At 43.2% G+C, this 26,476-nt stretch overlaps 1 protein-coding gene across 2 annotated transcripts in view; it reads right to left on the minus strand.

Annotated features, from left to right (window-relative positions):
- Positions 1 to 26,476, minus strand: part of LOC147106027 (A disintegrin and metalloproteinase with thrombospondin motifs 20-like) — a 288,734-nt gene that overhangs the window by 59,281 nt on the left and 202,977 nt on the right. The window contains exons 20-25 of one of the 2 annotated variants that reach the window (XM_086008708.1): positions 24,275 to 24,445; positions 5,832 to 6,032; positions 4,342 to 4,471; positions 2,641 to 2,735; positions 2,468 to 2,562; positions 674 to 982 (exon numbers count right to left, since the gene is read on the minus strand). In XM_086008708.1, coding sequence (XP_085864834.1) covers positions 973 to 982; positions 2,468 to 2,562; positions 2,641 to 2,735; positions 4,342 to 4,471; positions 5,832 to 6,032; positions 24,275 to 24,445 — 702 coding nt within the window. In that variant the 3' untranslated portion in view covers positions 674 to 972. Of the gene's footprint in view, positions 1 to 673; positions 983 to 2,467; positions 2,563 to 2,640; positions 2,736 to 4,341; positions 4,472 to 5,831; positions 6,033 to 24,274; positions 24,446 to 26,476 lie in introns of those variants that run through there. The other variant, XM_086008707.1, reaches the window with a different exon arrangement.

Here is a 26,476-nt window from a genome sequence, read left to right on the forward strand (position 1 = left end):
TTCCAATCCGACTGCAGATAATTATACTTCTATTAGTTAGCCCTCGATGGATGTTCATGACCGTCCCAGTTTACCTCCTGATGGGATTTCTAATCCGGAAACCGTTGAAAATCGGGATATGGATAGCCTTCCTGCAGAAGATACTTCTGTGTCTCCTGGTGTGGGAGGGCAAGGAATTTCACCAAGGTTGAGGAGGTCGACACGAACAAGATATCCGGTCGACCGATTGAAAATGGACTTTTAAATTGATAGTAATGTTTTAAAATTGTTGAAATATATTATATTGTTTTCGTTGAGAGATACTTAATACTTATGTGCAATGTTACTATTTGTTGTTGCTCACTTAGTATTGTGTTATGTTGAATAGTTTTATTTTGTCTGTGCATAGTTTTAGTTGTAAATAATTAATTATAAATTGTAAAGGTTATTTAGGTTGGAGTATATTTTAAAAGGAGGGGTGAATGTGGTGATTATTCTTTGTTAGTAAGAAGTATTGTGATTGGTTGTTTGTTTCCTGCCTTGGGATATATGCTGTAATCTCATTGGTAGTTGATGTCATGTGATTTGTGGTGGCCATCTTAAATTCAGTTCTTTCCAGCCTTTAGTTGGGACTGGGTGTTGAAGATGTGCTACAGGATTTTTAAGTTAATAAAGCCTGGATTAGAAAGGCAAATCTATTCTTTATTTCAGTGACAATGCCACGTGTTTTGTGAGTACAGAAACAAAAGAGTTCATGAGAAACAATGGCATAGTGCACATGACTTCAGCTCCATATCATCTGTCTTCAAATGGATTTGTGGAGAGAGCCATACAAACATTTAAGGAGATGATGAAAAAAAGTGCGGAAGGGAGTTTGGCAGCAAAAGTGTCATGAGTTCTGTTCAGTTACAGAATAACACCTCAATCTACCACAGGACTCTCTCCTGCTGAGCTGTTGTTAGGACGTCGACTACGCTCCACTCTTGACCTGGTTCACCCAGATCTAAAAAGGAAGGTAGAAAGCCGACAAATCAAACAAAAGGAGAACCATGACAGAAGGACAAAGAGCCGCAGTTTTGGAGAAGGTGATGCGGTCCTTACCAGGAATTTCAGTTATGGTCCAAAATGGATTCCTGGCGTCATAGACTCAGTGACCGGTCCAGTATCATATACGGTCATGGTGGGAACTGGTCAGGTAGTACGCAGACATGTGGATCAGATACTGACCAGACAAAGGGAAATTGAACTGGAGGTTCCAGAGGAAATGTTGGAGGACAAGTTGGCCCCCAGTTATCCAAATGCCTTGGTGGTACCAATACCATGAACAGAGCCAGTTACACCTGGACCCCTTCGTCAAGAGGAAACCATCGTAGCAGAGTCAGATACTCTGAGTACTGCTCAGGAGCAGCAGGTGGCTCTACCAAAACCAAGCACGGACTTGACAGTAAGACGTTCACCAAGGACTCACAAGCCGCCAGAGAGATTGATCATGACCTGCTAGATTCGTTCAGTATGGACTATCATTAAAGGAGTTTCCTTATAGACTTTTTAAGAATGTTGTTAAGAAATTATTGTAAACATAAGAGGGGTGGATATAGTAATCTGGGATGTAATGCTTAAGTTATCCACCAGATGGAGACAAATATTCAGGGATCATATTTACCAGTATTAAGGTAATGTCCTGGCACACCACTTATTAAGGTAGTGGCATTGCATTCTGGGTATGACTCAGAGGTTGATCCTCCATCTTGGTGATCGCACAGTAAGAATTGGAAGTGCTTTGCCTGTAGCTGTAAGAGATGTTTCTCTGCTACATATGTATAATTAAACAGTGGAGTTTTGGTTCCTGAAGTCTGGCTCATCTCAGTTTCTGACCTTACCACTCGGATATCACACTTTTAATCAAGTGATCTCTGAACTGTGTCAGTTTAACTCGGTGATAGCACTTGTGTCTTAGAGTCAGAAGGTTGTTGGTTTAAGCCCGACTCCTGGGTCAGTAGAACTTGCATTTAGTACTAACGGAATGCTGCATTGTCAGAGAGGTCATCTTTCAGATGAGATGTTAAATGGAGGCCCATTCTGCCTGTTTAGATGGGTGTAAAAGATCCCTTGGTATCATTTACAAAAAACACACTGGTGCCCTTTCTAACATAGACCCTTCCCACCACCAAAACAAGTTATTTAATCTCATTTGCTGTTTGTGGGACCTTGCTGTGCACAAATTGCCACATTTGTCTATGAAACAAGAGTGACAACGCTTCAAAAAAGTAAGACATTGGTTGTAAAACATTTTATGGCATCCTGAATATATTGAAGGTAGTATATAAATACATGTTCTTTCTTTCTTTAACCTGAATGGGAAAAATGTCTAAAACATTCTGAGGAGAAACTGTTTGTAGTTCTTGCATGAACAAGACTCAGCAATGAGTGAGGTAACTGGGTATCTATTGAACATTCTGCCAGCAAATGCAAACTAATTGTCACTCACCTGTATCCATAGACTTCGGAGTAGTTATCTGCCTCTCCACTGGATAAAGTTACATACTCCCTGGGATAATCAGAATGCATTCCCGCACAATATATCTGCAAACCAAAGCATTAATATAGTGATGTAACACTCACGATTCTGAGCAAACAGTATGCAGTTTGTTGACACAATACCTTTATTATTTTGCCATCAATTTTTAGCAGGTACTCTCCATCTTTTTGCACTTCCTTTGTCTTCTGGATATCACTGCAACTTGCTGAAACATCACCTTTAAAACATTGAAGATTATATATAGCATATCATCATCCACGGGGATATTTGTAAAACTGTGACTCCATGGTAGGCTTGGTCCAGTGGTAGCACCAATGTTCCCCCATGTTTTAAATTTGGGTGCATGGTCCCTTTAACGGGCTGCGCAGCCTATTAAATGTTTTGCGCATGCGCCAGATTTCACATGGTAAAAGCTGGCCCTGCGCTGTGCGGGACGGGCAAACAGCTGCACAACTTAGAGGGAACGTTGGGTAGCACTCTTGCCTCTTCAGTTAGAAGGCTGTGAGTTCAAGCCTTACACCAGTGCAGTTATGAGGGAGTGCCGCACTGTCAGAAGTGCCATCTTTCAGATCAGACATTTAACCAAAGCCCTATCTGCCCTCGGAGGTAGATACAAAAGATTCCTTACACGATTGGAAGAGCAATGGAGTTCTTACCAGTGTCCTGGCCACTATCCCTCAATCAAACTGACTAAAAACAGATTATCTGGTCATTATCTAATTGCTGAGTGTGGGATCATGCTATGCGCGAATTAGCTGCCACGCTTCCCTGCGTTACAACAATGGCTGTATTTCAAAAGTACCTAATTGGCTGTAAAGTGCTTTGGGATGTCCTGAGGTCATGAAAGGCGCAAGTTTAAAAAAAATGTAAGAAAAAAACATGGTGAGTACAACGTGTTAGAAATAATGTGGGATTAAAGTTAAATTAGTAAAAATAGAGAATAGGCAAGAAAAGAGAACAGTAAAGGAAGAGAGGGAAAGCTGGCATGAGGGCTGATTTTTGAATTGGTCACTCCCAACGAGGAGTGGTGCTCGCACAGAGTGTTGTTTGGTTAATCATGGGATCTGTGATTTTCCCACCATTACTTTAAATAGACAAAATAACATGCATTGCGGGCCCGCGATTTCCTGGCCAGCACTCCTTGCAATGAGCACATCGCACTGGGCTTGCCAGCTGTGGGAATCACCTCTACTTAAAATTAAAATAAAGATATTTTTAAGTATAAGGATAATAAAACAGTAAACCTGAGCAGCATTATTACCGTCATTTTTAGGGATTGCTTCAGCATCACAGCATGTGAACTAAAATCAATGGAGCTTGGAATTCCCTCGCGTTGTCAGCTGCTGAGTTAATAGTATTGAGTGGCCACAGCTTGGCAGCAGTCTAATTGGATTTTCATTACCTCATCTTTCTATGGTCACTGCCTGGTACTTCAATCTGCCTACACGTTGTGAATTGAATCAGTTCTTTAGGCCAAGCTCCATGACATTTGCCCGAGAGGGAACACTGACATTCTGTTTAAGAGCTGGAGCGGGGGAAGTTGGCTCTTAGTTGGGGGGGGGGGGTGCAAGGGGGTGAATCTTCTCTTTGTTAATCCTCTGGCAAAGAGTTGCGGAAAAGTCCAACCATTTTACTCTGTGTGATCTATTAACAAAAAGCTTCTGGGTGGTAAAGTTTAGAAGATTTCTCACCACAGCACAGATGAAAGGAGGAATATTAAAATTTTTGATGGGATAAGACAAATCGATTGATCTTGTTAGATGTGAAAGTGCATGTACAATTAAGTTTATTACATTAAAAAAGTTAGAAATCAAATTACTTACAAACGTCATTGAAGCAAGGAGTCTGAAATTGTGGCTTCTGGTTTGGAAGGCACAGTTCACTAAGTAGACTGTCATCAGTCAGGCATTGCACTTTTCTCTCCATTATCCCAACACCACAGGTCACTGAGCACTGAAATAATTTGAAAACAATCTTAATGAGGAATTAAAAACAAGTGATTTGTTAACTATAATGCTTTTAAATGTGGACTATTGATATTAATTCTCTTCATTTTGCAGCTGGTGCTGTAGTGCATTATTAACTGATAATTCAACTTGTTCATTGTTGTGTAATTGCCTGTTAACCTTTTAATTTTCTGTGGTTAATTTAACAGATGTTAATTTTAAACACTGACGGCCTTTACTATAATAAACTAGTTCAATGTTAACACTAAGTAAATCAAGACTAAATAGCCAGCAATTGACAAAAAAAAGAGGGCGCTACACAGAACTAAAAAATCTCAACGTTTGACAACTTTAATTTCCTGTTTACTCTTCGTGACAGTTTTGGCTCTTTGGCTCTTGCCTCTGAGTCAACAGGTTGTGGGTTGAAGCCCCACTCCAGAGACTGGAGTGCACAATCTAGGCTGATACTTCAGTGCAGTACTGAGGGAGTGTTATACTGTCTTTCGGATGAGACGTTAAACTGAGGCCCCACCTGAGGCAGACGTAAAAGATCCCATGGCACTACTTGAAGAGCAGGGGAGTTCTCCCGGTGTCCTGGGAAATAAATATTGGCTATGGGATCTTTTACATACACCTGAGAGGGCAGACAGGGCCTCAAGAGTGTGACCACTGAGCCAAGACTGCTCAGCAGTTGTCACCTCGCCACCTTCAGGACCCATTCATGTGCCAATATGCCAGTCATTGAGTAAATTTTAGGTTTCATTCACATTCCTGCAGATTAACAGTGCAATTGTCTTTCGGTACCTCACAAGGAGACAATATTCATGCGTTGTCCTTGACAGCAAGTGTCAAAAGGCTGTTTGATCAAAAGGGGCATGGCCCTGATCATGCCCTCAACCAACATCCACACATGTGCACTTCCAAGCAGGGTTTGTTGGATAGTTATCAGGAGTTTGAACCCTAACCTATTTTCCTCTCCTTACAGTAGGGACTCTGAGCCAATTGTAGCATTCTTATTGTCACCCTGGCTGAGGGATGGGCAATAAATGCTGGCCTTGGCAGCGATGCCCACATCCCGTGAACGAATAAACAACAGCTAACTTGGCACAGATCAGAGACTGAATTCTGGGTTACTTTTTGTCTGTATGGCTCAGCTATTCATAGTTTAAACTGAATCATTGGGAGAGAACACCCAAATTTCTCACTGGAATTAGATTATTAAAACTCTTCATAAAAATCACATTTGTTCAAAATATTAGTCACTTTCACAAGATTAAATCTTGTCAATTTTCTCATTTTGGTGTAAATGGAAAATAAAAATCAGTAAGTATAAATGAATAAAGTGCAGCTTTGCACACCACACGTACCTTGCTCCAGGCTCCCACTCTCCAGCTGGCTGATGGGGGACACTCTCTGACGTTACATTCATGAACACTGGGAGGTGGTGGATCTGGACAGTCACTGAATGATGTTGATGGTAGGTCATACGAATAATGGTCTTGGCCAGAGTGGACCTCAGTGCAGTAAACCATCCTTTGCTGATATCCTGGGCCACAGCTTGCTGAACACTATGTAGTTAAAATGAATATGTTCTAATGGACACTGCTATTCAGAATTATAGACCTAAGTATGCATTTCCATTGATATCACTGTACCTTTAATCTTTATAGAATTTATCACTAAGCTTGGTGTTATTAGCAAATTATAATGCACTAGATGTATCCTGCTTTATAGTGTTTACAAGTAGGAGAAACAGAATGGGACCCAGAGTGACAGCTGCAGGACCTTGCTAGTCAAGGCCCCAGACAGAGATTCTATCCCTTCCATTTATCATCACCTGGTATACTGTCAACTGGCATCTCTCACCTTCATCAGTATAAAATTCAGCAATGCCCCCCTCCCACTTAAGATATTTGCACAACGGGACATATAACAGTGGTTGTACTACAAAACTGCGGCGGCATCTGATACATCATCAACGCAGAGCTCTTTCTGAATGGAGCCACCATGATTTAACCTCAAACCTCAAATGAGCACTCCCTACTGTACCAATATAATGTTTCAGTTTCCCACATCAGGCATCTGAGTGAGTTTACACACTTAGCCCCAAATTATGGGTATTTGAAGCTGTCGAACGTACTCATTGAAACAAGGTTGGCTCTGACCAAGCACAAGTTACTTAATTGTTAAAAGCATCAATGTACAATTATGATGAGTTTCTGATAAACCGAGTAAAGTATCCCAAATTACAAATAATTCAGATGTGAAGGGGTTATCATTTTGCTTTTCTTCAGAGAGATGCAATATCCGTTCCATCACTTATGGCCAATGTACATGAGAAATAAGTTCTTAACAGGAGCTGCCTTGTCTACTATGGGCTGGATTTTCATTCAGCAGTCGGGAAGGAGGCGGGACTACAACTTTTGGGTTTTAGTCCCGCCTCCACCGACGTCCGGCCAATCCACGCGATTTTCCCTTGATTGACCTTGTTGAGCCCGCTGGGCGGGCTCAGCAGGCCAATTAAGGGCCACCCGGCAACAGGTGACGTCACAGACTGAAATTTAATCGGTCAAGAGGTGTTGACAGATGAAATATCAGTGTTTCACAGCTGTTTGAAGCTGTCAAACACTGACAGTCTGACTTCTAACATGAGTCTTTCTACGCAGACTCAGTTAGAACTCTCACACCGGCACTGAAAGCTGAAGGCTGTCACTTTTGACAGATCGCAGCCATTCAGCTTTCAGTGCCGGCTGAGTGATGGACTCCCGAAGCCTACAGGAAGAAAGGCTGTTAAGGTAAGTACAGGTAATTTAAACTTCTTTACACACTTTAGACACACCAAACACACTTACCTTTGCACTCATGCACCCATCACTCACCTGAACATCGACATCGCGACCCCTCCAAGTCCTTCAACCCGACGGCCCGCCTGCTCTAACCTGGCGTGGTTTGGAGCCGTCGGGAATCCCACACGACACCCCTCAAAATAGAGATTAGGCTAAAAACTGCCTGTTAACTACCTGTTAACAGGCAGTTAATTGGCACTAATCCTTTCCTGTCTCAGGTCGGGGTGGGTACCCACCTCCTTTGAAACTTACGTGGTGTCGGGACCCCCGAATTTGGGATTTTTGCCCCCGCACGCCTAAAAGCCCGCCTCACGGCACACTGAAAATCTGGCCCAATGTCTTTGAAATCGGTATCTTCAGTCTTTCTGATAAAAGTAAATCTCTTTGTAAAAATGAGTAGGCGCATAGATTGTCCCCAGCAAACTCCACTGTGGGTGGGTTTGTGTTTTACTTGAAGTTGACAAATATTATATTATAAGCTGTCAGAAAATACTACAACCAGAACCAAATAATGGCCCAGAATTTGCTGGAGCAAGGCATCTCGTGGCGTGCCCCGTTAATTAGACTTTTCCCTTACCCTTCATCTCAAAATGTTTTTGCCCTGTAAGTTGCTGGAAGAGTGATCTGATAATAGCATGATCAGGACATCTAGGACCTTGGTGAATGACCAGACCAACAGTCTTAACTACTTAACCAATAAGATTTAAGGATTGAGAAAGAAACAGAGGAACAACATAGGAGGAAATAGGGTGAATTAGAGTCAAATCAGGTACAGAAAGAGGGGAAAAGAGATTGGATAAAGAGACAGAAAGGAAAAAAAAAAATTTAATTAAAAAAATCTCTAACAACAATTTACTACCTGTAGGAATGAGACTCCACAGCTTAAATTGTTCCCTTTCTGGGTCGGCGAGCTTGATCGGCATTGCAGGAAAATGAATCTCTTCATTAAAAATGTACTTGCGCTGTTAAGTACCAGCCCTAATTTTCTACGGTGAGTTTAATTGGCAATTAATGTGCAAATGCAACATATTCATGAAACTCACAGGGAGGTTGACGACGAGCTGCTGTTTTCGCGCGGCTAATGGCAGTGCGGCGCAAATCATCCAGGAACTTGTGGCGATTCGCAAATCACGGCCACAAATTGCTGGATGATTTGCGCATTAAACTTGACGTTAGTTTGGCAGCAATATCTGGGCAAATATTTTTTCAGATTTTTATTGGAAGCTGCACAGTTATTGTTTGTTTGAAGTGACATGCCTGACTTTTCTGAACCTCTCACCTGCTGCATGAAATAGAGGCATCTGAAGTCGTAGAAAATATTTTAGACTTGTATAAGATCGAGCAAAGTCTATGGAATATCTATATATTTTATGATGGAAATGAGTTCTTTTCTGGAAGTGTAGCCCAGTCATTTCATTTATTTTGCCACTTTAAAGAAGTTGACCCCTGGGGGCTGATTTTCTGAGTACACAGTGCCAGTAGAGAGCTTTGTCCACCAACTGGCATATCAGGAAATCACGGGAAGTGATATGTATAAAAAAAAGAACTTGCATTTATAAAGCACCTTTCATGACCTGGGGATGCCCCAAAGCGCTGTGCAGGCAATTAATTGCTTCTTTTTTTTTTTTAAAGTGTAGTCACTTCAAATGTAGGAAACGTGGCAGCCAGTTTGTGCCACGTTTGGCCAACAGCGGAATTTTGGCAACCTTGTGTTTAGCGTATTAATGATTAATCTTAGTTGTTGTCAGCTGCACAGAAATCACTATCAATGTGGTGCCATGATTATGCGCAGGAGAACAACTGGAACTAATCTAAAATGAAACAAAGCACTCTGCAAACTAGTCTGAATGAATTTATATTGATGGCTCATTTTGGATGGGCTCCAACCAGTTTGGGTTTCTTTTAATCAATCCGATCAGTTCCTTAATGAGCATATGTTTACCTTGAATATTAAATATTTGTACTTTGCTGCCAAATTCCCCACCTTCAAGTCAACCATGTGGTATATTCCCACCCAATTGCCCTTTTATTCCAATACCTTTTGTCAGATTTGTCTCTTCGTTAATCTTCCTTTCTCTGCTTGTGTTTCTCATCTACTCCAGATTTTGTTTCTTATATAACTGCTCAGATCTGGTTCAGATTATTTCATTTATGACCAACCTTCGCTTTCTTCTGCTTTACAGCTATGAACAAATCCACAAGAGCTGCTGAAGCATTCAGGAAATGGGACATTGAGTATGTCCAGCCTCAGCTCAAAACTGATGATAACAGCATACTGCGATACATTTTGTATCAATCAGTTCCACTGCACAAGGTACATCGACCATTTAAAATCGCCCAGTCAGATAATTCCATCACTTAATCCAGTTGCAATTCAAACACGGTAATGAAATATCATTGATCCATTGTAATGACTTTTATTTTGGTGTGTGTTCAAACTACTAACTTTGACCTAACAATTGTTATGTGCTTGAAGCAATAAATATGCTGCCAATTAAAAAAAAAAAATGTGTTCATTAGTTTTTATTTTAACTTGAATCTTTTCATCATCTGCACTGAAGAATTGATGGTCATTAAATCTTTGCAGGTTTAAAGATCCAGGACTAGGACTCGCATACGACATTGGCTTTGTTTACAACCATTCCACTAACTTTATTTTTTAAGGCACTGGTTCTCTAGCAGATCAATAAAATTCTATCTCCAAGAGTTTAGAAAAAAACTGGTAGATGGCAGCCTCCAACCCAAAACGCATCTGAGCCAAGAGTTCCGTAGTGTTAGTTCTAGCTCGTATGACATGTGTGAATGGAGGGCTAAGATTAAGAGACCTTTTCAGTTTTACAAATAAGCACATTTTTCAATTGTGTAACATTTACAAAACCTGTGAAATGTACTTTTTCTGCACCCTTTCCTGCTGGTCTTTGTCACCCTGTTCACCCCCCTCTCCTGGAGGCATTGATTCCTTTATTTGATACAGAGCTCCAGCTAAGATTCATGCTGTACTGCATTGCCCAAGTGAGCCTAGAGTGCTCCCGCAGGCTACTTGACTGCGGGAGCACTTACATCTGAGCCTGCTCCTGTTTTTACCTCGCGTTCACACACTTGTCGGAGTTGCAGAATATTAATGAGGCCCGGATCCCTTGATCCCTTTAGCCTTAAGAAATATATCCAACTCCTTCTTGAATATATTTAATGAATTGGCCTCTACTGCCTTCTGTGGTAGAGAATTCCACAGGTTCACCACTCTCTGGGTGAAGTCATTCCTCCTCATTTCTGTCCTAAATGGCTTACCCCTTATCCTTAGACTGTGACCCCTGGTTCTGGACTCCCCGACCATCGGGAACATCCTTCCTGCATCTAGTCTGTCCAGTCCTGTCAGAATTTTATAAGTTTCAATGAGATCCCCTCTCATTCTTCTAAACTCCAGCGAGTATAAGCCCAATCGACCCAATCTCTCCTCATACGTCATTCCTGCCATCCCAGGTATCAGCCTGGTGAATCTTCGCTGAACTCCCTCCATGGCAAGAACATCCTTCCTCAGATAAGGCAACCAAAACTGCACACAATACTCAAGGTGTGGTCTCACCAAGGCCCTGTACAACTGCAGCAAGACATCCTTGTTCCTGTACTCAAACCCTCTCGCTACGAAGGCCAACATACCATTTGCCTTCTTAACCGCCTGCTGCACCTGCATGCTTACCTTCAGCGACTGGTGCACAAGGACACCCAGGTCTCGTTGCACTTCCCCTTCTCCCAATCTATTGCCATTCAGATAATAATCTGCCTTCCTGTTTTTGCCACCAAAGTAGATAACCTTGCATTTATCCACGTTATATTGCATCTGCCATGCTTCTGCCCAATCACCCAACCTGTCCAAATCATCCTGGAGTTTCTTGGCATCCTCCTCACAACACACACGCCCACCCAGCTTTGTGTCGTCTGCAAACTTGGAGATATTACATCTAGTTCCCTTGTCTAGATCATTAATATATATTGTGAATAGCTGGGGTCCAAGGACCGATCCCTGCGGTACCCCACTAGTCATTGCCTGCCACTCGGAAAAAGACCCGTTTATTCCAACTCTTTGCTTTCTATCTGCCAACCAGTTCTCTATCCAAGTCAATACATTGCCCCCAATCCCATGTGCCTTAACTTTACACACTAATCTCTTATGCGGGACCTTATCGAAAGCCTTTTGAAAGTCCAAATAAACCACATCCACTGGTTCTCCCTTATCTATTTTACCAGTTACATCCTCAAAAAATTCCAGTAGATTAGTCAAGCACGATTTACCTTTTGTAAATCCATGTTGACTTTGTCAAATCCTGTCACTATTTTCCAAGTGCTCTGCTATTACATCTTTTATAATGGACTCTAGCATTTTCCTCACTACCGATGTCAGGCTTACCGGTCTGTAATTCCCCGTTTTCTCTCTACTACCTTTTTTGAATAGTGGGGTAACATTAGCTACCCTCCAATCTATGGGTACTGTTTCAGATTCCATCGAATGTTGGAAGATGATCAGCAATGCATCTACTATTTCTAGGGCCACTTCCTTAAGTACCCTAGGATGTAGATTATCAGGCCCTGGGGATTTATCGGCCTTCAATCCCATCAATTTCCCTAACTCCATTTCCCTACAAATACTGATTTCTTTCAGTTCCTCCCTTTCATCAGACCCTATATTCACCGACATCTCTGGGAGGTTATTTGTGTCTTCCTTTGTGAAGACAGAACCAAAAAATGAACCAAAATTGGTCTGCCATTTCTTTGTTCCCCATTATAAATTCCCCTGATTCTGACTGCAAGGGACCTACGCTTGACTTCACCAATCTTTTTCTCTTCACATATCTATAAAAGCTTTTACAGTCAGTTTTTATGTTCCCTGAAAGCTTACTCTCATATTCTATTTTCCCCTTAATTAATCCCTTTGTCCTCCTTTGTTGAATCCTAAATTGCTCCCAATCCTCAGGTTTACTGCTTTTTCTGGCCAATTTATATGTCCACTCCTTGGATCTTATGCTATCCCTAATTTCCCTTGTTAGCCACGGTTGAGTCACCTTTTTTGTTTTATTTTTATGCCAAACTGGGATGAACAAATTCTGTAGTTCATCCATGCGGTCTTTGAATGTTTGCCATTGCCTATCCACCGTCAACCCTTTGAGTGACATTCCCCAATCAATCCTACCCAACTCGCACCTCATACCATCGTAGTTTCCTTTATTTAAATTCAGGACCCTAGTCTCTGAGTCAACTACTTCACTCTCCATCTTAATGAAGAATTCTATCATATTATGATCGCTCCGACCCAAGGGGCCTCGTACAACAAGATTGCTAATTAATCCTTTCTCATTACATAATACCCAGTCTAAGATGGCCTGATCTCTAGTTGGTTCCTCGACATATTGGTCCAGGAAACCATCCCGTAAACACTCCTGAGTGAGAGGTGCTGAGGGAGCATTATCACTGCCCCAAACCAGCTCTTTTAAAGGAGTTAAAGTGAAGCCTTCGCCCATGTCTTTGTTACCTCTAGACTTGACTATTCCAAAGCTCTCCTGGCCGGCCTCCCATCTTCCACGCTCCATAAACTTGAGCTCATCTGGAACTTTGCTGCCCGTATCCTAACGCGCACTAAGTCCCGTTCACCCATCACCCCTGTGCTCGCTGACCTTGGCTCCCGGTCTGGCAACTTCTCGATTTTAAAATTCTCATCCTTGTTTTCAAATTCCTCCATGGCCTTGCCCCTCCCTATCTCTGCAACCTCCTCCAGTCCTACAACCCTCTGAGATCTCTGTGGTCCTCCAATTCTGGCCTCTTGCGCATCCTTGATTTTAATCGCTCCACCATTGGCGGCCGTGCTTTCAGCTGCCTCGGCCCTAAACTCTGGAATTCCCTCCCTAAACACCTCTCTGTCCTCCTTTAAGATGCTCCTTAAAACCTACCTCTTTGACCAAGCTTTTGGTCATCTGTCCTAATATCTCCTTATGTGGTTCGGTGTCAAATTTCGTTAACGCTCCTACGAAGCTCCTTGGGACGTTTTACTACGTTAAAGGTGCTATATGAATGCAAGTTGTTGTTAATTAGCATTAATTGTCTTAGCTGGGGGTCTATTCCACATCTGCCCCATTATTAAATTGTTTTTAATCTCTAGTCTTCCTGGAGGCTTGTTCATACTCTAGTTCCGTGGTTGCACTCTAAATTAAGCTACCTATTTCTATCTATTTTTGTTGGCATTTCATGTACCTAGATCATGTCTTTTCAGTCTTTTTCCTAATGAAAACAAGAGTTTAGTTTTGTGGATTGCTCGTTTCTCTTCCTGGAACTCTTTTTTATGACCCAAAATTCTCTTGGAGTTGCAGTGAAAAAGTTACAGCGGCGGAGTGGAAGCAGCTCCGAGGAATTTCCCGGCAAGTGTCTCAATGTGCTTTTGAAAGTAGGTTGTACACAATAAGTGCAAGCTGACTTATCACATCAACCGTCAGACTGGTTGCTCTATGCAGAATCTTGATATAAAAGTTTACATTTCTCGCACTAAATGCATTCTGCATTTTGTTACATCTTTGGCCTCTGAATTACCATCCATTTTTTAGGTAGCATATAATGGGAAATCTAAACCAAATGTTTTGTCCTTGTTTTTATATTGAATAAGGTCAGGGACAACAGGACTCGTCGCACAATTTACCATGAGCAAACAATCTAGAGCGGGTCATTGCTGCAGACAACTCACTGAAGAGTCATGCTTAGTCCTGGAGTTGGTTCTAGCACTCAGGCCCCAACTCCACCCTGCTGTCCAGACCCTGACCATAATGTATAGGTGGAATACGCTGCAAAATAAAACAAGCAGGCTGAATTTAGTAGCAGCATCACACAGTACACAATGTGAAAGTTTTACAAAAATAATTTGCATTTGACTTCAATTCAGAGTTATTGAGGACTTCAAAAAGAGGCCTTAATCTACAGTAAATGCTCCACGGAGATGTCAAATAGTACAGGTTGCATGTTTTCCAAATGTGGTTTCACTAATACTTTGTGTGAGGTTAGAATAAGTTGCTTTGACTCAGTCAGAATCCTTTCAGAGGGATGCCATTACATGATTAGTCTTTACATTGACTGTATATTTTCAGTGAATTATTACTAATCATACCTAAATCATTTTGCTTTTCCACCTTTGCTAATGGACATCCCTTCTTCATATGTACGTTTCATGTTATCTTCCAATATTCATAGCTTTACATTTATATCTCCAAATTAAAATCCATCTGCCCATCCACGTAATTATTCAGGATCTCTTTGAATGAATATTGTCAGTCTCTCTAATGATTATCACCTGGCCACATAGTTTGGTGGGATATTTGTGAGGGAGGCTGGGAAACATCATTTTAGCTTTATGTTTCCAGTAGGTCCCTGTAGTCGGCAGCAGCCTGCCTAAAGATTGGAGGTTTTAGAGGCAGGAAAGTTCCATTTTATCAAATGCTTCTTTCTAGTGACCTATTTCTGTTGGAAATGGTCTCGAAGTCCAGGTAATGGGCACCATGAATTCATTGTGCGTAGCACTTTGAGACATTTTCAAATGGTATAGCATTGTATGAACGCAAGTAATTTATTATGTGACACATTTAAGAATTCAACAGAGACTACCTGTGGGGCAAGTTAACCAGGGACCATTCTTGTGCACTGTGTTTGGGAGTGGTCACAGAACAGCAATAGCAAAGCAGTAATTCCCAGCTGTACGGCGAGGTGGAGCGCAACATAAAGTTAGGCATCGATCTGAGAGCGGGTATTGTGACACTGATCTAATCTAATTAGTCACAAAAAATGCATAGTACTAGGGTTCATTTCTGGAGGAATAGAATTGAAAAGCAAAGAAGTTATGTTAAACTTGCACAGAACTTTGGCTAGACCACACTTAGAGCACTGTACACAGTTCTGGTCTCCATATTACAAAAGGGATATAGAGGCACTGGAGAAGGTGCATAAAAGATTTACAAGGATTTTACCAGAACGGAGAGGTTATAACTATCAGGAAAGACTGAACAGGCTGGGACTCTTTTCTCCAGAAAAGAAAAGGCTGGAGGTCTTTAACATTAGGAAGGAGTTTGATAGGGTAGATGTATAGAAGATGTTTCCACTGGTGGCGGAGTCCAGAACGAGGGGTCATAAATATAAGCTAGTTACTAATAAATCCAATAAGGGATTCAGGAGAAACCTCTTTACCGGGAGAGTGGTGAGAAAGTGGAAGTCACTACCACGTGGAGTGGTTGAGGCGAATAGTATAGATACATTTAAAGGGAAGCTAGATAAGTACATGAGGAAGCAAGGAATAGAAAGATATGCTGATAGGGTTAGATGAAGTAGAGTGAGAGGAGGCTCGTGTGGAGCAGAAACACAGGCACAGACCAGTTGGGCCGAATGGCCTGTTTCTGCGCTGTAAATTCTGTGTAACAGATGAGCTAATACAGCAGTCATCAAAGCCACATTCGTAAGAAACTTCCTGGCCTGAATGGCCCAGTTGCTAACTGCCTTAATCAGCTGAACCCCTGGCGAAGCCTTCTGCAATGTTTCATATACTGGTTCTAACAATGTACAGTAAAAGCTGAGCAATGTGGGTGATGTGCCTCAATATAAAATTGATGTGCCTCAATAAATCCAAGACTCGATGTTAGCGAAACAAAACAAGGCTTTTATTGACTTAGAAGGTAACACACAGAGGAGAGGTATCTTCCATCCAGAGGTCTGCCGTACTGGATGTGATGCAGGCTGGGCCAGCTTACATAGGGGCCAGGTATGGGCGGAGCCCTACACACAGTACAATACAATGGTGAGGAAACGGAACTGAGGTAAGGGAAATGAAACTGAAACCAACCACAGTCACAGGCAGAGAATACCAATGAGTGATGAATGGAATATTTCATCACATTCACTATTTCATCACAGTGGGAAAGTGAGTACTAGCAATCTGGGTTTCGGAATTCTGTTGCAGAAGTGCAATTGAAGTGACTGACATTAGTGAGTCAGCCCAGGCCAGAAGCTGATTTAAATGAGTTTCACCAGGATATGTTCAGGATCCTTGTGAATCGTCTGTTCTTCCAGGAAACTCAAATCCAAACCAATAGCATGGACCTAGGCCAAGTTATTGCTTGTAGCAGACTCAGGGCTATAGCTAAGTGTGGTTAAATAAAATCAAGCGAATTCCCCAAAATTGAAATAGTTACAATGTAGCATTTTGTGATTACAGTATTTACACAATAAAAGCAGATTATCAATTTACATCTTTGTTACCCACTGCTAGTGGATCTCCAATGGATTGCTTACAGTGAATTAGTGCATATGGTAGAAGGTTGTAAGTGGATAATGGTAAAGTGTTTTAATTGGTTCAGCCAATCAAATTACGTCAACAGAAACAAAACGCTTGTTGTTTTGGTTTCTGGGAAGTTTGAGCCAATCGAAAAGACAAAGGGGCAGAGTTTGCGGTGGGTATGACGGCGTCCTCTGACAGCACGCCGTCTTACCGCCTTTGAAATTGACCGCAAGTTCGGGATTTCTCCCAAATTGGCGATCTGTCAAGAAACGCGTTGAGAGATGATCCGCACCGACGGGGAAGCACTCATTGCTGGAGCAGAGTTGGGCGAATTGCCCACCAACTGCCCAGCAATTACATCCGAAAATGTTACGGTTAGTGAAATTGGCGCAGGAGCTTATTTCACTGTGAAAGGAACCTATTTGAGTGCATCTGAAAGGATTATTAACTCTTCTGGTATCACTTCACAATAAAATACATGTACCGAGTGACAACATTTAGAAACATAAAAAAATATAAAATATGACAATTAATATTTTAAATTATCAATGTTTTCTGCACTCCAATTGTACGATCAAGAATTGGGCATTTGGCACAGGTCATTTATACTCCCTCCAAATGTGTGAAATAAAACCCTTTTGCTATGGAATTATTTTATTTAATACATTTAAAGCTGCCCCACAGCTGGTGTGCTACGTGCATAGTGTGTAGTAAATCAAAAGGATCATTGCCAATGCCTTTCAGTGCTGTTAAATCGCAATCCGTCATCTCTTTTCACTAATGGACCTTTGACAGGATATTAAATGCTAGCCTTAAAAGAATAAAAAAATTACTTGATTTACATAAAATAAACCGAACTCATCTTAAAATAAAAAGCTGTGATGTTTGAAGTACAGCACAGGTAATTCTTCGGGCTAGCAAAACACTCTACAACGCTCTACAATGCTCCTTAATGCATATAAGTGTAACATTTTTCTTAGTATGAAATATAAATAACGTAATGTTTAATACACTTCCCAAGTGATAGAAACTGCTTTAACCTCAATAGAAGATTAAACAGCTAAACGACTTATTTCACTTTAGTAAATGGTCAAAGGACGAGAATCTTTCCATTGACCTCAAATTATCTTTTTTAATCTTCAAGTGGAAAACAGATGCCGAATTATTGTTAAGTACCAGTTTAATTAAAAGTTTTAAAAAAGTTTTTAAAGTGTAATTTCAATGGAAGAGACTGAGAGACATTTCTGTGGGCGTGGTTTAGTTTTGACTGATTTTGTGGGCGTGTCTTCCCTCATGCATAAGCTGTACGCTGCGCTCCTGGCCTTCCTGATGTAATACGCTGCTCACAACGCTGCAGCGCCGAGGAGCAAGTCTACGTTCTGGGCCTCGCACAAGGTAAGTTCGTATTCTTTTTGGAGGTCGGCAGTGTACTCTGTAGCTACGCCGCCATCCGTAATCTTTGGGCCATGATTTTTTTGGGGTGAAATGCACTTTTAAAGTGTACTGCACGCTATACACAAGACTTGTCATGTATTGCCAGTGAATCTCCTGTGGCGGCGCTCATGGAAGAAATAGCAGGGAAAATTTCCCTCTGCGCTGTGCCTGGAGAAATGGACGGAGGAGAAATGGACGGAGACTTGTAAAGTCAGTCTCCGCCCCCACCGCGCTGTCTTGGGATTTCCATGAAGCGTTGCTGGATCTGCACCTGTAGTAGGCACAAGCCCAGTGAAGGCGTGTTCCCGGCCTCCGACCTAATCATCTGCTGAATCCACTTGTTGAACAGCCCACAGGACCTGACACTATTACCTGCTCCGAGACCCATGCCAAAACGGAGGATCTGCAGGGGGGGCCAGGCTACAGGCTGATGACAGGAAGGTAGAGTTTCAATTTAAATTTTACTTCCCCTCCCCTCAGGACAAATGGCAATACTCGGAAACTTTGGCCGCCACTCTTTGATCCTATTGGCCACCTCGCACTCCTTCTAATATCTCTTCCTTTGGCTCAGTATCAACGTTCCTATAAGCGGCTACCCAATTGTTTGCTGGTCCCGCGCAGCTTGGGATCGACTGTTTCAATGTTAACTTGAGCCGCGCGGCCCCTTAAAGGGGCTGTGCACCCAAAACAAATGAGGGGAAACATTGCTCAGCATCCATTTTTATATGATTACGCCTATATGAAGCGCCTTGGGATGAATTTCTATGTTAAAGATGCTATATAAGTACAAGTTGTTGTACAAGACGGTGTTACATTGTGTCTGCCACTGATTTTAGTAGACTGGTGTCACAATCATGACAACTGGAAAAAGTTGAAATATCTTCTATATATAAAAGGATCCGTCCGTTTGTCTGTCTGCGTGTCTGTCTGTCTGCGTGTATGTCCGTCCGCCAGCCATACACTCAAAAGTTATAGAGCGTACCTACACATATGTTATATCAAAAGAAAGCTTATGATTAGGGAATTTATGCGTATTAAAAACCTATGCGTATTTACTTTTTGGTCAGACAAAAATTGTTCCGACAGTATACAAAAACCATTCAAAAAACGGACAAAATCCGCTCATTAGCGGTCGACCAATCCTACCGCTCATTAGCGTTGAGTGACGTGATAGTTGACCAATTGGGGGGGCGTTTCATGGCGTTTGTGGGCAGGGCCTAATCCTTCAAACTGCCGAGCGGGAGCTGAGCTGAGCTAAGTGGCGGCCATTAAAGACCGGCCGGGCCTGAAGCTAAAAAAAATGGTAATGGAGGTGAGGAAATTGTTGATTCATTAGTATTGATTCAGGAATTTCTCTCTCTCTCTCCTCCCCCCCCCCTCTCTCTCGCTCTCTCTCTCTCTCTCTCCCGAAGCGGGAGCTCAGCTGAGGTGAGTCACTGCCCGAGAGCCCGGCCGGGCCTGAAGCGCTAGGCCGTGCATGGTCACCGCGGCCTGCCTCTAAGTCCTTCCCCCCCCGCTCTCTCTCTCTCTCTCTCTCTCTCCTTCCCCCCTCTCTCTCTATCTCTCTCCTCTTCCCTCTCTCTCTCCCTCCGCTTCCCTCCCTCTCTCTCTCTCTCCTCTTCCCTCTCTCTCTCCTTCCCCCCTCTCTCTCTTGCCAATAGTGCAGGACCGGGAAAACCGGAGCTTTCAAACGAGCCATCCCCGACCTAAATCGGACACGGGAGTCCGGAGCGAAAGGCCTTCCACTGCCGCCCGGCCAACCGGGTCCAAAGGCCCGCCTGGTTAAACATGAGGAACCCCGGGCTCGCTTCTGTGCGATGGGCACCCGGCCTCCTGGTGTCGGATATACTCCGTTCTGGTACCGAGGTGAGTCGGAGGGAGAGGATAGGGGGAAGAGGGAGAGGGGAGGGAGGGAGAGAGAGCGGGGAGGGAGGGAGAGAGAGAGGGGCAGGGAGAGAGAGAGAGAGGGGAAGAGAGAGAGAGGGGGAGGGAGAGAGGGTGAGGGAGGGAGAGAGAGAGGGGCAGGGAGAGGGGGGGCAGGGAGAGGGAGGGGCAGGGAGAGGGAGGGGCAGGGAGAGGGAGGGGCAGGGAGAGGGAGGGGCAGGGAGAGGGAGGGGGGGAGAGAGAGGGGGGAGAGAGAGAGCGGCAGAGAGAGAAAGGGGGGAGGGAGAGAGAGGGAAAGAGTGAAGGGGTGGGAGAGGGAGGGAGAGCTTGCCTTTATCCTTCCTTCGGCCGCCGCAATTCAAACTTCCCGCCGACCTCACAAAATGGCAACTGCCCTTCTTCACCCGCCGGGCTCTGAGTCCAGCCCCTTCCCTGGGGTGTCTTCCTCTCTTCTCTATCTCCTTCCCTCACTCTCTCCTTCCCTCTCTCTCTCTGTCTCTCTCTCCTTCCCTCTCTCTCTCTCTGTCTCTCTCTCCTTCCCTCTCTGTCTCTCTCTCCTTCCCTCTTTCTCTCTCTCTCTCCTTCCCTCTCTGTCTCTCTCTCCTTCCCTCTCTGTCTCTCTCTCCTTCCCTCTCTGTCTCTCTCTCCTTCCCTCTCTCTGTCTCTCTCTCCTTCCCTCTCTGTCTCTCTCTCCTTCCCTCTCTGTCTCTCTCTCCTTCCCTCTCTCTCTCTCTCCTTCCCTCTCTCTCTCTCTCTCCTTCCCTCTCTCTCTCTCTCTCTCCTTCCCGCTCTCTCTCTCCTTCCCTCTCTCTCTCTCCTTCCCTCTCTCTCGCCTTCCCTCTCCTTCCCTCTCTCTCTCTCCTTCCCTCTCTCTCTCTCCTTCCCTCTCTCTCTCCTTCCCTCTCTCTCTCTCTCTCTCCTTCCCTCTCTCTCCCCTTCCCTCTCTCTCCCTCTCTCCTTCCCTCTCTCTCTCCTTCCCCTTCCCTCTTTCTCCTTCCCTCTCTCTCTCTCTCTCTCCTTCCCTCTCTCTCCCCTTCCCTCTCTCTCCCTCTCTCCTTCCCTCTCTCTCTCTCTTTCCCCTTCCCTCTTTCTCCTTCCCTCTCTCTCTCTGTCTCTCTCTTTCCCTCTCTCTCTCCTTCCCTCTCTCTCTCCTTCCCTCTCTCTCTCTCCTTCCCTCTCTCTCTCTCTCTCTCTCTCCTTCCCTCTCTCTCTCTCTCCTTCCCTCTCTCTCTCTCCTTCCCTCTCTCTCTCCTTCCCTCTCTCTCTCCTTCCCTCTCTCTCTCTCCTTCCCTCTCTCTCTCTCTCCCCTTCCCTCTCTCTCTCTCTCCTTCCTTCTCTCTCTCTCCTTCCTTCTCTCTCCTCTTCCCTCTCTCTCTCTCTCCTTCCCACACAGACAGACAAACTCATTTATATGTATAAAAATTATTTCTACTTTTTTCATAACAATATGCCCTCAAAAAACCCTCGGCACCGCCGGGCACTCCAGCTAGTATATTATATATGGCCCTGAATTTGCGTCGGCGGTGTAGCTAAGGAGTACGCCGCTGACATCTGTGCGAACCTCCCTTCGAGAAGTTTCTTTCAAACATTGCGGAGTTGTGCGCAGTGTAGTGGCCCATGGATCCCAGGAGCGCAAAGTTGGGCGTATGCGAACCTGGGATCACGTGGGGCGGAGCTCCTTTCACTTCCTGACTCTTAGACAATCAGGAAACAGAGGAGATTGCTGATTTGCCCACAACTTATTTTAAAAGGCTATAGAGATGAATAGTGCTCATAGAAACATAGAAATATAGGAGCAGGAGTCGGCCATTCGGCCCTTCAAGCCTGCTCCGCCATTCAACATGATCATGGCTGATCCTTTATCTCAATACCATATTCCCGCTCTCTTCCCATACCCCTTGATGCCTTTTGTGTCTAGAAATCTATCTATCTCCTTCTTAAATATATTCAGTGACTTGGCCTCCACAGCCTTCTGTGGTGGAGAATTCCACAGGTTCACCACCCTCTGAGTGAAGACATTTTTCCTCATCTCAGTCCTAAATGTCCTACCCCGTATCCTGAGACTGTGACTCCTTGTTCTAGACCCCCCAGCCAGGGGAAACATCCTCCCTGCATCCAGTCTGTCTAGCCCTGTCAGAATTTTATATGTTTCAATGAGATCCCCTCTCACTCTTCTAAACTCTAGTCGACCCAATCTCTCCTCATACGACAGTCCTGCCATCCCAGGAATCAGTCTGGTGAACCTTCGCTGCACTCCCTCTATGACAAGTATATCCTTTCTTAGGTAAGGTGACCAAAACTGTACACAGTACTCCAGGTGTGGTCTCACCAAGGCCCTGTATAACTGTAGTAAGACATCCTTGCTCCTGTACTCAAATCCTCTTGCAATGAAGGCCAACATACCATTTGCCTTCCTAACTGCTTGCTGCACCTGCTTGTTTGCTTTCAGTGACTGGTGTACAAGGACACCCAGGTCCCTTTGTACATCAGCATTTCCCAATCTATCACCATTTAAATAATACACAACCTTTCTGTTTTTCCTACCAAAGTGGATAACTTCACATTTATCCACGTTACACTGCATCTGCCATGTATTTTCCCACTCACTCAACTTGTCTAAATCACCTTGAAGCCTCTTTGCATCCTCCTCACAACTCACAATCCCACCTAGTTTCGTGTCATCAGCAAACCTGGAAATATTACATTTGGTTCCCTCATCCAAATCATTGATATATATTGTGAATAGCTGGGGCCCAAGCACTGATCCCTGCGGTACCCCACTAGTCACCACCTGCCACCCCGAAAAAGACCCATTTATTCCTATTCTCTGTTTCCTGTCTGTTAACCAATTTTCAATCCATGCCAGTATATTACCCCCAATCCCATGTGCTTTAATTTTGCACACTAACCTCTTATGTGGGACTTTATCAAAGGCCTTCTGAAAATCCAAATACACCACATCCACTGGTTCTTCCTTATCTATTCTACCAGTTACTTCCTCAAAAAACTCCAGTAGGTTTGTCAAACACGATTTCTCTTTCATAAATCCATGTTGACTTTGTCTAATCTCGTTGATATTTTTTAAGTGTCCTGTTATCACATCCTTTATAATAGACTCTAGCATTTTCCCTACTATTGATGTTAGGCTAACCGGTCTGTAGTTCCCTGTTTTCTCTCTCCCTCCTTTTTAAATAGTGGGGTTACATTTGCCACCCTCCAATCTGCAGGAACTATTCCATAATCTATAGAATTTTGGAAGATGACAACCAATGCATCCACTGCTCAGTGCTCAATTCTTTATTTTTACTCTTCCAGTTTCTGTTGTTTTAAAGTCTTTGCTTCTTTTCAATGTTCACTGTAAGCTTTCTTCTTAAATTTACCTCTTTGTTTCACAAAATGCATGTTTAGAACACACAGTTACAGTATGTGTGTGGAACATGTTTAACTTCCTCCCTCTTTTCAGCCAATCCCCTTATGTTGTTTTTATCACTCACTGATTCTAAAGATCACCTGTACTTGTCTGTAATTTTCTTTCTGCCACAACTTCTGTTGCTGAATAGAAACAAGTATTTACTCGGACTATTTCTGCCATAAATGCACAGTGAGCTTTTGCTAAGAGCAACTCGTTTCCCCAAGCGGGAACCCTTCAACTGCTGGTCGGGTAAGGTGACCCAGTCCGATCCCACCTGACTTCTAAAAGGGGGGAGTTTTGACTCTCCTGGCCATGGCTCACCTCATAAAACAATAGTCAGTTAATAAAACGTAAGGTGTGACATTAGTTCCATTCACTGTTCTCAAAACTATTTCTACCCAATAATCAAGATTAACTCTATTGGTAAATGCAAAACACAGCTGGAATAATGGACATAATCCCTTTCTTTCAGTATGAATAATCTAATCCGCTGGAAACAAATTTGCTTTTTGTGTGACAGCAGCAATGTTTGGAACAGGTTTGCAATACAATTTTCTCATCCCCCTCCCATTACGCTGTACAACAGGCTTCCTGTGCCGGTTTGCACCAGACGTAAATATTTTCAGGGTAATTAATTTGTAGTAGGTGGGCAATTAGCCCAACGTTTCACCAGCACGTTGATTTGAATGAGAAGGTGAAACGTGCTGGCGAAACCCATGTGCAGTCGGAACTTGACAGATCGCCGTCATACCGACCATAAAGAAAGACTTGAAAGATTTGCATTTATATAGCGCCTTTCACAACCACCAGATGCCTCAAAGCGCTTTACAGCTTACAGTGTAGTCACTGTGGTAATGAATTCAAGGCCATTATATGTCTTGAGAATGTTACAAATGTCACAAAAATAGCATCACTTTCAAGATTCTGAATAATCGTTACCTGTGACCATTTTCCTGTAATCCAGACATATTCACAAGGTGCAGTGACACAGTTTTGCACAGGAGGAGGCCTGGTTGAAAGGTTGCAGTAACTTTCTTCCATTTGCTCCTGGATGTGGTTGACGCACAGCACCTTGCGGTTTTGCATACCTTGACCACATGGTGCAGAGCACTAGAAACATGAACAAAAACACGTGTAAGAAGCACAGATGTGGGATTTCTTTCAGTTTTTGCAGACTCAGTGTTGAGTACAGAAACCCATGGGGGGAGGAATTCGGTATCGCCCCATTTGGGGCGCAATTATCGGCCAGGCGCAAAGATTAGCGCCTGGCGCTAATTATCGCCTCCGACTGCAAACTTGGCTTTTATCGCCCCTGGAGGTGATTGGAGCGCTAAATCAGGCGCTTCACATCTGTCTTAAGGCGCAAAGGCCAAGGAGCGAGGCGCTACCTCACAGCGCTGGCGAAGCTCATGTGATGTCAGTCAGCAATGGAACACAGACACACTGGCACCGTCCAATTCTTAAAGGGGAGTTCTGATGAATGGTCATCAACCTGAAACGTTAACTCTGTTTCTCTCTTCACAGATGCTGCTTGACTTGCTGAGTTTCTCCAGCATTTTCTGTTTTTATCTTAAAGGGGAGGGTTGATCTTGGTCTCCATCCACATCCTGCCCTCTTAAGGCACTAACGGGTGGCGCTACCAACTGAATTTTTCCCCCATGGACTTTCAGGTCCACGTGCAGTCTGAACTGAATTTGGAATCCAATATGATCTATTTTACTGATCGATTCAGGCATATCTATAAGCATCTATACTGTCGCAGACAGGACCCTGTACAGTCAGACACAATAGCCTATATGGTATCGCACATGTGTGGCCAGACATTTTCTAGACAAAGAAAATTTACTTTAACATCTATCTTATGACTTTCTCTTCAATAGCCTGCATTCTAAAATTCAAGAAATTCACACCTACCATGGCTATCCAAGTAAACTACTTCAGACATCAAAATTACATAGCCCATGATCACGCCATTCTTTCTATAAACTGCATTCATTGTCATGTTTACTATAATATGCCCTTTTTTGAGGTAGATTTTGTTGCTCACAGGCAGTAATAACTTTCTCCCAGTTGAAGTGTTTTTGAAATAGTTTTTCAAGAACATGATGCCCCACTAAAGTAAAATTGTTCCAATGCCACCTTCCTAAGAATAGCATCTGCCTTTGCCTATATATCAATATATCACGGTGCTTCAAAAGTAATACATTGTTTGACATGATAAGGTGTTAAATATATACATGGGGTATTTATGACTTATGCAAGGGATAGGTGTAGGTTGGCAAATGTAAACTATTTTACTTCAGAATAAACTTGACAGAGTTTTTCCACTGAGGACTGCGGGAGAGATGGAAGTACTGTGACACAAGTCGTAGTTGTTCATGAGAACATTCCTCGCCCAATCAGAGGCAAATACCTGATTTTAGCCAGATAAACAGCCAATGGTTTACTCATACAGAGAACTCCAAGTAGATGTGAGGGTAATTGTCCTTTTGCGCATCCCCGATTTTAATCGCTCCACCATTGGCGGCCGTGCTTTCAGCTGCCTAGGCCCCAAGCTCTGGAATTCCCTCCCTAAATCTCTCCGCCTCTCTACTGCTCTCTCCTCCTTTCAGATGCTCCTTAAAACCTAGCTCTTTAACCAAGCTTTCAAAATACACAGAATATATACATTCCAACAAGAAAGAAAAATTCCAAGGGGAGGACCCACCATCTGTGGTTAACTAAAAAAGTTAAAGATAGTATTAAACTTAAAGAAAAAGCATATAATTGTGCAAAGATGGGTGGCAGGTCAGAAGATTGGACAGAATATAAATAACAGCAAAGAATGACTAAAAGATTAATGAGAGAAAAATTAGAGTACGAGAGAAAGCTAGCTAGAAATATAAAAACAGATAGTAAGAGTTTCTATAGATATTTAAAAAAGAAAAGAGTTAACAAAGTGAGCGTTGGTCCTATAAAAAGTGAGTCTGGGGAATTAATAATGGAATATAAGGAGATGGCAGTTGAATTGAACAGGTATTTTGCATCAGTCTTCACTATAGGAGGAGACAAGTAACATCTCAGAAATAGCTGTAAATCAGGAAATGGGAGGGAGGAACTCAAGAAAATTATAATCACCAGGGAAGTGGTACTGAGCAAATT

This window comes from Somniosus microcephalus, chromosome 16 (genome assembly GCF_052327205.1).
Source record: "Somniosus microcephalus isolate GS21.2 chromosome 16, FLI_Smic_1.0, whole genome shotgun sequence".
In the NCBI taxonomy this organism is placed as follows: Eukaryota; Metazoa; Chordata; class Chondrichthyes; order Squaliformes; family Somniosidae; genus Somniosus; species Somniosus microcephalus.